Below are 15,342 nucleotides of genomic sequence, written 5' to 3' on the forward strand. Positions count from 1 at the left end.
TGCCTGGACGTGTACCCTCCCGCTATCAAAGGATGAAGTTGTCGACATTTCAACGCTTAGACCAGGCTGTCAACGCAATGTGCCCAACGCTATAACAAACAGTCTCCGTAACGTTTCATCCTCATTCCTTTTGTTGTTTTCTGCCAATCCTTTGGCTATCAACGTTCTACTTCGTTAACAGCGTAAATGCTGAACGACAACAACATGTCAGTATCTTGCCAAGGACCAAAGGTCTATGCATACAACTTTGATGATTGTCAACCACATACAGCAATTTACCAATCTCTTGGAAACCACTTTCATCCATCCGTTCTTCTTATCTTTCTTCCTCAGTATCAGCTAATCTGATCTAAGATCTGTACTGATCACCTATATATATATATATGCTTGAGGCATTTTAATTCTTCTTCTCTTTCTCGTTTTCTTATTTTGACATATCATAACCATTCAATTCTCATTACTTCCCTATAACCCTATCCCTCCCTCTACTTCTTATCCGCAGTCTATTCTCATTGTTAAGCATAAATTTACACTCTTTTTAACAAATATTCTACTCACGCGCATATAACTATACACCAATCTAGCAAGATGATGGGATTAACTAGTTCATTCAGTGTCATCTCTTTATTAGCTGGTGTATCAGCTGCTTCTGATCCGTAAGTTGATTCCTCTTACCTCTTTTACAGGATACCCATCTTTCTTTGCTTATGCTGACAGTCATTCTACCTCATTTTATCAAATCACTAGCTTCTTCATCGTTCAACATGGTAAAGCAACTTTTACAACTAGAGTAGATCCTATCATTTCTCCTGGAGGAATTTCATCTCACGGTAAGTAACGTAGAGCTTATAATATACCTTACACTCTGTGATATAAAATAAAGCATGCTGATTTATAACCATAATGATAGTTCACACTGTAGTCGGTTCATCATCATTCAAGAATGTATATGATTACGATAACAGCAGAAACGGAAAGTGAGTCAAATTAACGATTCCCACTGATATCTACCACTTGTTGCTTCTTTTGAAGATGGAAGGTTATATCCGTACTGTAGCTAATTTTGTCAAATTGTTTAACTACCTAGATGTACCACGGCCAATGTAATCGAAGATAAAAGTAACTATTGGATACCTCAATTATACAGAAAAGAGGATAATGGTACTTTCGCATTAGTCCCAATGAACAGGGTTAACACGTAAGTTGGACATACTATCCTAGCTCATAGACTGTAAGGCTGATCAAAAGCGGTCCACCTGTATAGCTACTATCTTGTGAGTAGTATTGAGGTGAAAAGATCTTCACGCACAAAGTCATGTATGCTGATAATACCGATATACCTCTACGGTTCGATAGATGCGAAGGTAAGCCAATTACCGCTGCGGTGTATGTAGTCTCGTTATTCTGACCTTTCCTTTTACAGACAAGATGGTGAAGAAGTTCACGAGTTCCCTCCCGGTTTCAAGATGTTAGCTGGTAGTTCCAAGAGATCTACTTATGATGACAACGATTACTCCAATAAAGCAATTAGTTACACCTGTTTAGATTTCAGTGGAGCACCTGGAAAACCTGATACCCACGGTAAGCTAATCATCCTTAACCTACTTGATATACTCAAGAAAGTTCTGCTAATATGCTTCACAATTCGTAGAGTTCCCACCATACAGTTGTCCTGATGATCTCAGAGCGAACGTTTTCTTCCCCAACTGTTGGTAAGTAGACTGCAAATCTAGTTAAGATATTAATTTAGACCTTGTAGCTAATTTTATCCATACGATACAGGGATGGTGTCAATACCTGGTTGGAAGGTAGTAAACATGTTGCTTATCCAGCTTCAGGCGGTCATGACTCAGGAGGACCATGTCCCGCTACTCACCCCAAGAGAATCATGAGTTGTGAGTTATCTAGTTTTATGTTTGCGATGATATATAACCTGACCATTGTATTCCAATGACTTATAGTATTCTACGAGTTCCACTTCACTGTGAGAATCATATCATCCCTGTCCATATGTCCAATCCTTTAAAATGCATATACTGACTTGTCTACAGGACCGATACGACTACAAAGAGGGTGCTAGAGTTTGGGCAGAAGGGGACAATACAGGTTACTCACTTCACGGTAAGCTACTTGATTCTATAACCATTGATAAGAAAGCTTACAGTATGTTACCTTGATAGGTGATTTCACTAATGGTTGGCCAACTGGACTTTTCCCAAAGGTATTTGAAGCAGGAGCGTCATGTAATGTTGGATTCTCTATTGAGAATTGCCCAGTCTTAGAACCAATCTTCACTCATAGTGGTGGCGGTACTTGTACTCCTGATGATCCAAGTGTCATCATTGATGAGGTATGTTGTTACTACCGACTCATCATTCACAGAAGCTGATGGATCGCTTGATATAGGAAATCGGAGAAAATGGTCCACTTGCTGCTCTTCCAGGTAACAACCCTATCTGGTCGACCAACGGCTCACCTGCCAACAACGCTGTTGCTGTTCCTGGTGCCAATACTACCGCTACCACACCTTCTCCTACAGGCGTTGCCCCTGTCAATTTAGTAGCTACTGGAGGAGTTGATAACAACGCTACCAAGCATTGTGGTGCTAAAAAGAGAAGACTCTCAGCCCAATTCTAGGCTGATATCCATTTAAACGGACTTTGTCTTCAACAATTTCTCTCCCCGACTGTGGATATTCCTATAAAGACGTTTCTGATAATCTATCATATTCAAATGCTTGATGCATACTTTCGCTGATTTTCCTGAGTCTGGAATATACTTAGCATGGGTTTACAGTCATCGTGAGGGAGAGCATTGAAACCCTAGCTGTTTTGTAGCGGTCTCAGCTCAGTATTGATTCTCGATGTTGCGGTCTATCCGATGACGGTCGTAATCGCTTATAACTCGGTCGTATCGGTCATATAGTTGAGAGTAGATTTGTTGTAAAGGTTCAAATATGAGCGATCATACATATTGTAAGGTCTAAACGTTATGTACTCTCTTTTCCCTTTACGGTCGAAATTGTGATAGACTAAAGATTGCCAAAGTGATTCTTGGCACTGCGAATCAGAATCTTGTTTATCCCAACGTCATTTAACCTAAATTTGTTGCGCCGCCACTTGGAAGGAAAATCATTCCCAACGTCATCTTTGAGTGAGTTTCCAACGTCATGTCGTTATTTCCCAACGTCATTTTCATCGTTTCCAACGTCACAAAGCGTAGGAAATGCCTGGGAATATGAGAATTATTATTAAGCATCTTAATATGCTTGATAATCAGACCAAAACAAAAAATCTGCTTACGCCATCAAAATTAATTTGGAAGGATTTTTATACATATGCATGTTCTCGTTGGAATTCCAATCAAATTGGTATATATATATATAGTATATATATATATATAGGGTGACATATATTGCATGTATAATCATTTCAGCTTTCGATATCGAATTCATTTATGCGCTAATAGTAATAAACTAGTTTATTCGATCATCTTTCGATAATTCAATATATATGGTAAAATGAGTGAACGATCAATAACCACTACGAATACCACCACAATCACAAGGCCTGGGAATATCCATGATGGAAGTGATATTGCATTACAAGGTGTGAACGAACATCAAAGTAATACAACAGGAACAGGAGAAGAAAAACCAGTTGTGAGATTATCCCAAACTAGAAAATGGTGTTTACTATTAGTTTTCAGTATGGCTCAGGTAAGTTCCGAACTCGGTATGAAAATCCGTAAATCGTGATTCGTTCCCTTACACGGCGCAACTCGAGTTTCTGAATCTAATGCCGATCGTGTATACAATTGTAATAGTACCTGGACGTTGCAGCTGTATCTGGGATGTTCATATTTACAGATCAAATATCCGAAAATTTAGGTATTCTGTATGAAACTTCTACTTGGATCATTGTAAGTCAACTTGTATCATTTCGATGTTGGGGGTCGCTACTCGTATAGTGTAATTCACTTGACATGGTATTGTATCGTTCACTAAAGCTAAAAGAAAAAATTGTGATTCCTAACAGACTTCATACGTGGTTACTTTTTCAGCGTGAGTTGTTATTTACAGCACGAGTACTACTGTACTGTAGTACTGTATATCTGATGTGGCGGAGTCTACAAATAACATAAAGAACCTTCCGAGCAAAAAAAAAAAAAACGATTACTAATGAAATGATTTCTCTTATCATCTTGATATACTGTACTGTAGTTTCTTATTATTCTTTGGACGAGTTTCAGATTTATATTCAGCAAAAACAGTATTCACGTGGAGTTTCTTTTTTGTTGGTATAATGAATCTAATATTATCATTTATGAATGATCAATATGCTTTTTTCGTATTTCGTGCTTTATCAGGTTTAGCTGGTGCAGGAACTGTAAGTACATACTGTACTTGTATAAATTATTTTTTTCCCTCTTATCCATCTTCCTTTTTTCCATTTTCAACTATATTATCTATCATAATTTCCCATTCTTCACAATCTTGTCGTTTGAGTATCTTATGAGATTAATTCACTAACCCTATTTTTTTGGAATATTGTTTTTGATTCGATCGTTTCATATTCAGATACCTTCAGCTTTTAGACTGATTTTAACGATTTTTGAAACTGAAGAACATCATTTCGCTTTAACAATGTTTGGTTTAAGTGGTGGTATAGCAAATGCTACAGGATTAGTTATAGCTGGTTTATTCGGTTTTATAACTGCTCAAAATCAACATGCCGCTTGGAGATGGTTCTTCAGAGTAAGTTGAAAGATATTTACAGTACGAACGCTATTGAGGGAAACTCTCACTGTCATCATTAACTGGACAAAGAAGTTATGCTGATTTATCGCTTTATCATGCACTGGAACGATACTACTGTACTACCGCAGATGATAGCCGTAATCTGTATACCATTCGCAATATTAGCAATGTTTCTTATACCTAAATCTAACAAACACGATCATAACAACAAAGTAGATGCCCAAAACGGAAATTCCGAAAGATTGAAAGATAAAATCCAAAAATTAGATATAATTGGAACTTTAATAATGTTATTTGGAATCATATTACTTATTTTAGGTTTAACTTTAGGTGCTTCATATGGTTGGACAACAGCAAAATTTTTAGCTCCATTCCTATTATCTTGGCCTTTATTAATTGGTTTTTTCATTTGGGAATCAAAATTATCCAAAGATAACGCTTTAATTCCAGTAGATTTTTGGAAAATCTTAAATATGCCTTTAATGATCTTTATTACTTTGGGTATATATTCTTGGTGGAATGTGAGTATTCCCTCTGAATCGATTGACTTTCAGCACACTGTAGGCTCAGACACGAGAACGAGAGAGCCACAAACTGACTTTGATTATACTTTGTATATGACTTTACATCTTTCTCCCTCTTTCGCTTGTTTGACTTTTGATATATTGGAAATCTTTAGCTTAATCAACTGGTTTTGATTCAACGATTCCTAAGTGTTTTTGGAGAAGAACCAATAATAGCTTCATTGAGAATTTTACCTTCAGGTATAGCAGTAGTTTTAACTGGTATTGTTTTACCAAAATTATTATCAATGTTTAAAGTAAAATCTTTCAAATGGATGATTATTGTCTGTTCAATCATATCAGCTTTAGCGTTTGTTTTAATGATATATTCACATGGAGAGATTCATGGTAATAATCATTATTGGAAATGGTATTTTCCAGCTTTATTTTTAGGTAGTGCGGCTCAAATGGGTGTTTTCTTAGGTGCAAAGTGAGTTGATCATGTCTTTGAATCCCACTTTTTCAAATACGATACTGTATTTCATCCAACTACTTTTCCGAAAACACATACAGTATCTTGATCTATGAAGATTGTTAGGCTACATATTGTTGTTTGACTGATAAATATATAAAATTTTACCATATATCTTTTACTTTTACTTTTACTGCCTTTTCGCCCTTTGACAGTATAACAGTCATGACTTCAGTACCAACATCAATGTCAGGTGTAGCTGGAGCATTATTTCAAGTTTCTTTACAAGTTGGTGCTGTAATTGGATTATCAATTCAAGCTGGTTTATTAACTTTATATTCAAATGATAATGTTAAAAATTATCATAATATTCAAGCTTCATTTTGGTTTGAATTCGGTTGGTTAATATTGAATGCTATTTTAGTTTTGGTATTTTATCAACACCAGAAAACAAGATAAAAATGGGTTTTATCGAAATTGATGATAAGGTAGGAGAAGAAGACAGACATGAGAACCATACTATTGGGGGGCATCAAACACTTAGTTTTAGGGGAAAGAAAAGGATATAATAGGATAAATCAATGTTTCTTGTTACGTCTTCAAATATGAAACACTTTAGATAAGCATCACTACTGTATATATAATAAGTAGATAGATAAAATAGACAAAATATAGGTTGATAAATAGATGAATAGTAACTTACAAAAACAAATACAAGCCCATTATTATTCATGTATCGAGGGTTTTATCATTTCCATACTGACTACATACACCTCTGCGATAGATTTAAAAGGATACAAACCGAACATAGAATCTTTATCTAATATGGGTAATTAGGAATGTTCCCGTCTGAGACGGTGGATGGGTTATCGGCTTTTACGTCACTTTCAGTACGAGTCGGGATATCGTCAATGGACTTACCGCTGACAATAAATAATGCAAACCACGCAATCATTGCAAGACATAACCAAAAACTGGTAATAATTGATAAGCTAAGCTTGCTTGGAAAAAAAGGATCAGAAAACTTGAATAATGAAGACAAACTTTACGATTTTACAAAGTATGTAGCAGTATTATCAGTTTATGAGATTCATTTTGAGTGGACCTCGAAGGTTTCAGCGCGTCTACAAGAGTAATAACGATACAAGTGTAAGTGTTCCAACATCAATGTATCCTTTATATATCGAGAGACTTCGCAATACATGAAAGGTAATACACCTTTGGTTGGACTTGGTTTCTTGTTCTTGTTCAACGCCTTCATACTTGATGTCAGCATAATCCATTCATTCGAAGACAATCTAGTAACTTTTGATAAAAGGTCAGTCTTCAGACGCAGGATGAGTCATCGGTACTACTTCGGTGTCACACATGAGCAAAAGGTTATTCATGAATTAGGATACAATGATGACATGATGTGGAGATAAACCTCTTCGACCTATTTTCCAATGATTTCATCTTTTCTACCTTGTAATAACCCTTTCAAGTTATTCAATCCTTTCAAAACACCTAAATCTGGTCCTTCACCTTGACATAACCAAGTATGTGCAAAATCAATCAATTTTATCTTTACTGGTGAATTTATCTTCTTTTTCTTAGGTTTTTCATCTTCATCATTGATTAAATCATCATCGTCATCATCTTCATCATCTAAATCGTCCAAATCAGAATCATCATCATATTCCTCGTCGTCAGATTCAACTGAACCATCTTCTGAGAATGCTGATCTACCTTTTCTTTTATCTTGTTTATCGTTCTCGTTTAAAGTGGATTTCAAGGCATTTATAGATTTCCTCTTTTCATATTCTTCTAATGATTTATCTAAATTTTCTGAATCACCTTCATAAACAATCAATAATGATCCGCCGACAAATCGAATTTCTAATTCATTAAGCACTAATATCAGTTTATCAATTTCTTCAATTATATTTTCTATTACTTTGACCAATAATTTAGATGATATTGAATGATCCTTATATTCCGCTGGTAATAAAGATGAAGCATTTGATGCTGTTATTGGTGTAGGTGGAATTACATTATCTTTTGTGATTGCGGTACCGGTACTAGTATCGGTGGATATTGATTTTTCTGGTATAGAAGGTAAATGTTCTTCTACTTCAGTTGCTATACTACCCGATACATTACTGGCAGGGGAAGGTGGAATTACCAATGATGAAATATTGTCGCTTGGAAGAGGGAAAAAACGCATCATCCCTGAGGGTAATTGCGAGGCAGATATGGTTTTACCAAACGATTTAGGTGTTTGTATATATGATGAGGTAGGTGTGTGCCAGGTCTACAAACCATTAAAGTCAGAGTTGGACTCGATTATATACGCTATGCATTGATGATGCGCGTGGTAGACTCACTTGACATCCTGTAAATCTCAAACCGGTTTCATGAGTAGTAGTTTCTCTAGCTTGTTTGTCCATTCTAGTTTTTTTCTCTTCACTAGCGTCAGGACCATATAATACTGTACCTAGTTTAACATCAAGTATGTTTGGATGCGTGAAGGAATATGAAAGGTTTTCTATCACTACTGACTGACAAAAAGGTAATATCAAATGAAATAAGCCTTTGTCAATCGTTGCGTGGATATAGCCATTGTAAAGAAGATGATGACTGACTTCTGGTACTTCATCTTTACCTTCTAACCTTTCTACATCACCTTTAGAAGACAACTGCCCCTCTAATCTTAATGTGCCATAAAATTTAGATACAAAAGGTTTCAATTTCCTTATTGGGTCTTCTCGTGAAGATGAATTAAGTGTTTGATAAAATGCTATTTCTCTTGGAAGTGCGGGCTGTACAGTACAATCAAAGGTTATATCAGCTGTAAGTCTAGAGCTAGAACGAGCAAACAGGTGACCGGCCAATTGAATGAGGAATCGAAAGCTATGAAATCAATCCTACTTACTTTAATAACCAATGACCCCGAGGCATCTGACATGACTCCACCATGACCTGCTACTTGATTTGCCAGAGGTGTAGAATCCGTTAGGGATAGTGCAGGTGGCATTGTTGACGTCTTGACCTATTCAGACAAGGATAATTGAAGCAGAATTATATCGAAAGAATGACGATAAGAAGAATGGAGCTTACCTTGATGGGAACTATTGATGAATGGAATCTACCTATACAATGTTTCGACAGCGCACGACATGTGCACTGACCTCCAACGTCATAAGCTTCCAGCGGAACTAGACATCCAAATCACGTGATTGTCTGGATCTTCTCGCCAAAATATTGATGCCGTTACTGTCGTCGTCCCATCCTTTCACTGTATAGCCATTTTACCTTGAAACGCGCTAGTCGCAGTAAAATGATTTGATTGATTGAATGCCAAGAGATCCCTTCCAGTGTTGTTGACGTTTCGCCAAGGGGATATGACCGAAAAATAACCTTCATAGCAAAATAAAATACATTGCCAAAATTGAAATATCTTCAATCATATCTCACAACTAACAAGTCAATCGTTTTATACGGTTAATCAAGCTGATTATCATCCGTCGACAAGCAAATAGGTTGAAGCAAACATAACGAAACCAAGTTGATCATAGGGAAACATCCACTAATCAAGTAAACACCTCAAGTGAAGATGCCTTTACCATGGCAAAAATCACATACCACATCGACAGGTGGTCGTGTGACAAACGTAACCACCTCGAACAAATCTAGAAGACTAAGGATATTTTCAAGTTATGCACCAGATTGGGCATTGACCATTGTTTTATGGGTAAGTTTGAAATGATATTCCTTATCCATGATAACCGGGTCCTTCCTTTTGAGAATACATACATACATTGTCAGCGATTCAACCTATCTCCACTCTTAGATGTACTGACCTTTTTCATGGGTTTGTAGGCAATCTTCTACCTATTGGATAAAATCAATGGTTATAGAAGATTATTCGATATAACAGATACTTCATTAGCACATCCACATGCTGATCCTGAAAGAGTACCAGTTTGGTTGTTAGCTGTTTTATGTGGTATAGTACCAGCTGTTATCATTATTATCACTGCGTGAGTTAAACAGCACATATGTATTACCTCATGTCCCATTATAGCTAAACATCGAGTACTGCTTTATGTCCCTTAGCGCAATAAGAAGGTCATTCTGGGATGCTCAATCAGCTTTATTAGGTTTAATTCTGGGTTTAGGATTAGTAGCTACATTCACAAATATCGTCAAGGTAAGTTTCCAATTTACGAGGTTGGATTTTGTATCACTTTAACCCGTCCACGAGAGCACGCTGTCAGATGTGAACCCATGGCTGATAAATCGAGACTATTTCTGCTACAGATTACTGTGGGTCGTCCTAGACCAGACTTGTTCGCAAGATGTATTTTACCTGAAAATTTAACTGAAAATCCATTACATGGATTAACGTCTTGGACAGTTTGTACACAACCTGATGATTCAGTCTTACAAGAAGGTTTTAGAAGTTTCCCTTCTGGACATAGTAGTTTTGCTTGGTCTGGAATGTGGTATTTAATTTTATACCTTGCTGCTAGTGAGTATCGTCGTAAAATTTTCCCAAAGATAGTACATCCCTCTATAACCGTAACACACGTTCTAGTACAGCTACATGAGACTGACTGACTCTATAATTTGACTGTCTCAGAAATGCGAATCAACCATAGATCAGGTTATACTTACAAATCATGGCTTTTACTTGCACCTCTATCGTGTGCTTCTTTGATAACTATTTCAAGAACTATGGATTATAGACATCATGCCACGGACGTTATTGCTGGTAGTCTAATTGGTATAGCAGGTGCTTGGTATGCTTATAGACAATATTATCCTGTGAGTGTAAAGCGTGCTTTCAGAGGGAAAGATCAGAGAGAGAGTTGCCTAACGTAGAGAGGCATTTATACTGATAACATCCGATATACCTTGAATAGCCAATCTCATCACCTCAATCATATAAACCATATTCACCACGTATACCTAAAGATGAAGAAATACCGTTACATCATCACCACCGTCCACAAAGATCAAGTATGGAGGGTATGTTGAATACTACTGGATCACATCATCATACGAGTGGAAGTTCGGGAAACACCATAGGGATAAATGGTCAACCACCTTTACCAGTTGCTCAACCTGTATATGGAGGTTATAATGGTACTACCTCGTCTGTACCTGGTAGAAGGGAAAATTGGACAGCTGTTGATATAGGCGATAGAACAAATTATCAATCTACTACTGCAGGAGGATATAATGGGAACTCAAGAGTAAACGAAGAAAGTGATTTTGGCGAAGCTAAAGAAACCGTACAAAGGCCGAATGAGCGGGTAGAGTAGGTAATGTGATTGCAAAGGTGCTTTATGTATATACATAGAGATAGAGTAAACATGTATACATATATGTGTATGGTCGATATCGTCTGCCGAGCTGATGCATATAGAGCATGAACTGTTGCCTGATATGTTACATGATGACTTAGTGTTGACACAGTCCTTATCCGGTTATATCACACATGTGTTATCTTGGCGGTCTACTGCCTACGTTGTAAAGTCATGAAACGTTCCTTACACTTTCGTCTTGCATCATCAATCAACCAATCAATCAATCACTGTACTAGGTAGCATGTTCTTTTCAATACCATCTATATGTCTTATCATCATTTCAGTGAAAATCTGAATCACCCCTGACACTACGCTTAACCAACTTCCAAGCTTATCTACAGCAAATTACTGGCAATGCAAGATCCAAATCCTCCTTCGGGATGGGTAACGACCAGTCTACCACAGCCGCGTAAGTTTGACTTGCATTCAAGCCTCTGACATAATTCTTCATATACATTAAACTACTTCTTTCATCATGATTATACGTTACTAATTGCCATGCATTTCACAGTACGTCCCGGCCTAAACCTAAAAAACAAAAAAGAATTAAATCAAAAGATTTTAAAATCCTCGCATTATATAAACCACCAGAATATAGAGAATATCAAGATAATGTCCCTTGGAGACGAGGTCAAGAGTTACATTCTGAGAGATTAAGAAGACAATTAGATGAGATTGATTCGATGAGATTAGGTCAATTTAGAGTTAGAAGAAGACAAGTTGAAGAAAGAGAAGGAGAGATATTACCTCCCTATTCAAAGTAAGGAGTTAAAGTGAGTTTCAATCCTGTTTACAACTATCTGTTCCGAAATTCAGAATTGAGAGATATCATTCGCATGCTGATGATGACATTAGGTGAATGATTATGAACATACAATGTATATCTACCCATCATCCATAATAACGATTTGTTTACATATACCATATATATTCTTAGTAGCTCTTTTATACCCATAACGTACTCAAATGGAAAGTCAAACAGCCCACGGGATATCATGATCCTATGATCCTATGATACCCCTCATGCATGTTACTACTGTATTAGTAATGTACCATAGAAGGGTTTGCCGAGATACCAGAAAGATATCGGTCTAAACCGAGCCGGTTAGGTTTTTTTTAGGCTTTTTCAGGGTTAATTAAGAGATTTAGACGACGGAAAATATGAGATATGAGATGTTCGAGTTAAACAGCGTCTGATAAAATACTGTAGATAGAGTTAGTTACTTCTGATTTGTGTTAATGAGTTGCTAAAGCTATGAGTGATGCTGCTTCGATTTCCATAAAATTAATGGACTTGACTGGTTTGTGTTGATAGACTTATAACATTAATTAAAACTCAGCGCTTTCAACAGAGTAATCCTCGTCGTCAAACCCTGCAGTAGCCCAATCGAAACGATATGGTTCGTCAGGACCAAGACGATCAGTTAGAAAAGGGTATCTACGATGATAAAGACAAATCCACTTCAAGTCAGGCTACCACTTCAACAGTGATTGAAACGATTCAACAAGCAGAAACACCTTACAGAAGTAAATACCTAGATGAGGAATCGCCCATGGGTGAGAAACATGATACCTTTGATCTCGGTGCCGAAATAGGAACTTCAAGGATATTATCCAGAGTGCCATCTTCGACAAAATCAAAATCAGAATCAAGAGCAAAACGTACATATTCCAATGATAATAAACAGAATCATAACGGAAATGAGAGCGGGAATATCCTAAGTAGAATGACAAGCTCTTTATCTAGAATATCGACATCACAAACTCAAGCTCATGAATTGGATCTAGAAGAGGATTTAAGAAGACATGTTTCTCTACATGGTAAACAGAAACATGACAAAAATGATAATGGTATATTAGAAGATAAGGCTATTGTAAATTTAGGTGATGGTGACGAAGAAGTTATAATAGTTGATTGGGTACCTGATGATCCTGATGTAAGTTCAATGTAATTTAACGTGATCAAGTTTAAAATGATATTTGGAATATACCTATATATATATGGCTTACTGTTAATGATTGTCAATTAGAACCCATTCAATTGGCCTTCAGTAAGAAAATACGCTATTCTCTTGACATGCGTATTTATAACTTTTACAGGAACAGTTTCGTTAGTTGGTGTAGGAGTGAATGCAGAATGGGGAACAAGTTATTTTAATGTATCAAGAGAAATTTTTTTATTACAATTAACAATGCCAATGATTGCTATCGCTTTTACACCTATGGCTTTGGCTCCTCTTAGTGAAGTTGTAAGTGGACCACATAACAATGTGAGTGTGAAGAATCAAAATGCTAATCCAGAGGATTATTTCAGATTGGGAGGAATATGATATATCAAGTTACATCTGTAATGTGAGCTATCGATTCCCCACACCTTATTATGTCTATTGTATAGCTAATCTTGGACATTGATGTATGTATATATGAATACAGTAATCTACTACTTTTCATTCCACAATGCATATCAAAGAATCATGATGGTGTACTGGCAGCTAGATTCTTTGTAAGTTATATGTATAATACCCTTCCTTTTTATCCTTACCGACATTGAAGCTGAAGCTGAATCTTGCTTAATCCCTTCGTAGCAAGGCAGCATGATGAGCGTGGGAAATTCAATGGTTGGAGGTACAGTTGCAGATATGTTTTATCCAAAACAAAGAGGAATAGCAATGGGTGTATTTAGTGTGATGATTTTCACTTCACAAGGTATTGGAATAACTTCTGTAGGTTGGATTAGTCAGAAATTCGGTATAAGATGGTCATATATCGTAAGTTTACCTGAAGACCTCCATCGTGTTCACGTAAAAAATTAAATAAATTCAAAGTAATGAATGTTCAGTAAAAGAAGAGATAGTAAGAGATTGACTGATCCTGTAATACAGATTCAAACTATAGCAGCAGCTTTCAACGTAATTCTAAATATTATAGTATTACGCGAAACTAGATCAGATGTTCTACTTTCAAGAAGAGCCAAAAAATTAACAAAACAAACTGGAAAGAAGCATATGTGTGTAGCGGATTTACAAAAGAAAAGTTTTTTCAGTTTAATGAGGGTATCTTTGATCAGACCTTTCTGTAAGTTTTCCCCCCTGCGTCTCTTATCTCAATTTTAAATCGTATATTTGATTTCACTGATTTCACTTACTTGTTTACTCATTCACTCGTAGTATACCTATTCACTGAACCTATAGTGACTGCTTTATCACTTTGGATTGGATTTGCTTGGGCGTGTGTATTCATGTTTGGTTCTTCAGTTATATTGGTTTTTCAAGCTTATGGATTTAATACAGCTCAAGCAGCAAGTTTTGAAATGTAAGTCAAAGTAGTAGTATATACATGTTTTTGTCTTTTTTTAACTGAAACGTTAACTCATATGTAAATGTAATTTATAAAAAATAGAACATTATGTATCGCAGCTTTCATTGGATTTGGTTTTCAATTTCATCAAGATAAATTATATCGAACTTCAGCAAAGAAACATAATGGTAAAGCACCTCCTGAAGCAAGATTATATTGGGCTGCATATGGTGGTTTGATGTTTCCTTTATTTTGTTTCATTTACGCTTGGACAGGTAGAGCTGGTATAGTTCATTGGGCAGTTCCAGCTGTTTGTCTAATTGGTTGTTATACAGGTATATTCATGATGTATACTGGTGTTTTGTAAGTTCTTCTTTTTCCCTTCCCATTTCACTTCTGATACTAATCAAAACTTGATGATAACCTTTGCATAATTTTATAGTACATACCTTGCAGATGCATATGAAGTATATTCCTCATCAGCTCAAGCTTCACATAGTTTTGTCAGAAATTTATTTTCCGGTCTTTTTCCTTTATTCAGTCGTCAAATGGTATGTTCAACTCAATTATCAAGATCAAAGATCATTTTCGCTGATTGAATTATCTGTCATTTTGATCTCGATCTCGATTAGTATAAAGGAATGGGATATCAATATGCAAATACGTTAGTGGCTTGTGTAGCATTAATATTATCTGCTGCACCTTTCTTATTGATTTTTTATGGTAAGAAGTTGCGGCAGAAATCAAAAGTTTGCAGTACTTTATACAAGGATAGTTAGATGAAGTATGAATATGTCAATGTGTAATGTACCCGTTACATTCGGTCTGAACTGGGTACTATACGAGTACCGTATATAATCTATGATTGAATATGTTTCAAATCGATTTATATCAATTACTTGCCTTAGCTTCCCTTCTACACATATACAAAACCCGTTCACTAATACAGTAAGTTCC

At 36.3% G+C, this 15,342-nt stretch overlaps 6 protein-coding genes across 6 annotated transcripts; 5 read left to right on the top strand and 1 right to left on the bottom strand.

The window, feature by feature from the left end:
- Window positions 1-588: 588 nt before the first annotated feature.
- L201_006398 (uncharacterized protein) lies at window positions 589-2,637 on the top strand (the record flags this gene model as incomplete). The annotated part of the gene is made up of 11 exons (XM_066222117.1): window positions 589-656; window positions 748-830; window positions 911-977; window positions 1,088-1,198; window positions 1,424-1,581; window positions 1,652-1,712; window positions 1,783-1,895; window positions 1,962-1,984; window positions 2,052-2,121; window positions 2,181-2,350; window positions 2,407-2,637. The coding sequence occupies 11 exons, from the start codon at window positions 589-591 to the stop codon at window positions 2,635-2,637; spliced, it is 1,155 nt and encodes a 384-aa protein (XP_066078214.1).
- An 883-nt stretch (window positions 2,638-3,520) lies between these two features.
- Window positions 3,521-6,193, top strand: L201_006399 (uncharacterized protein; the record flags this gene model as incomplete). Its single annotated transcript, XM_066222118.1, has 8 exons — window positions 3,521-3,718; window positions 3,826-3,921; window positions 4,038-4,063; window positions 4,223-4,388; window positions 4,580-4,756; window positions 4,888-5,280; window positions 5,439-5,752; window positions 5,950-6,193. 8 exons carry the CDS (start codon window positions 3,521-3,523, stop codon window positions 6,191-6,193), a joined length of 1,614 nt encoding a protein of 537 aa, XP_066078215.1.
- A 976-nt stretch (window positions 6,194-7,169) lies between these two features.
- L201_006400 (uncharacterized protein) lies at window positions 7,170-8,750 on the bottom strand (the record flags this gene model as incomplete). The annotated part of the gene is made up of 4 exons (XM_066222119.1): window positions 7,170-8,027; window positions 8,101-8,274; window positions 8,359-8,535; window positions 8,649-8,750. The coding sequence occupies 4 exons, from the start codon at window positions 8,748-8,750 to the stop codon at window positions 7,170-7,172; spliced, it is 1,311 nt and encodes a 436-aa protein (XP_066078216.1).
- Window positions 8,751-9,329: 579 nt separating this feature from the next.
- On the top strand, window positions 9,330-11,043 carry L201_006401 (uncharacterized protein; the record flags this gene model as incomplete). The annotated part of the gene is made up of 6 exons (XM_066222120.1): window positions 9,330-9,467; window positions 9,596-9,756; window positions 9,833-9,926; window positions 10,037-10,247; window positions 10,359-10,543; window positions 10,642-11,043. 6 exons carry the CDS (start codon window positions 9,330-9,332, stop codon window positions 11,041-11,043), a joined length of 1,191 nt encoding a protein of 396 aa, XP_066078217.1.
- Window positions 11,044-11,468: 425 nt separating this feature from the next.
- On the top strand, window positions 11,469-11,852 carry L201_006402 (uncharacterized protein; the record flags this gene model as incomplete). Its single annotated transcript, XM_066222121.1, has 2 exons — window positions 11,469-11,497; window positions 11,600-11,852. 2 exons carry the CDS (start codon window positions 11,469-11,471, stop codon window positions 11,850-11,852), a joined length of 282 nt encoding a protein of 93 aa, XP_066078218.1.
- Window positions 11,853-12,485: 633 nt separating this feature from the next.
- On the top strand, window positions 12,486-15,164 carry L201_006403 (uncharacterized protein; the record flags this gene model as incomplete). Its single annotated transcript, XM_066222122.1, has 10 exons — window positions 12,486-13,025; window positions 13,119-13,337; window positions 13,403-13,440; window positions 13,522-13,591; window positions 13,674-13,856; window positions 13,971-14,163; window positions 14,256-14,400; window positions 14,488-14,748; window positions 14,828-14,936; window positions 15,018-15,164. The coding sequence occupies 10 exons, from the start codon at window positions 12,486-12,488 to the stop codon at window positions 15,162-15,164; spliced, it is 1,905 nt and encodes a 634-aa protein (XP_066078219.1).
- Window positions 15,165-15,342: the final 178 nt, after the last annotated feature.

The sequence above is a fragment of the Kwoniella dendrophila genome, chromosome 8 (assembly GCF_036810415.1).
Source record: "Kwoniella dendrophila CBS 6074 chromosome 8, complete sequence".
In the NCBI taxonomy this organism is placed as follows: domain Eukaryota; kingdom Fungi; phylum Basidiomycota; class Tremellomycetes; order Tremellales; family Cryptococcaceae; genus Kwoniella; species Kwoniella dendrophila.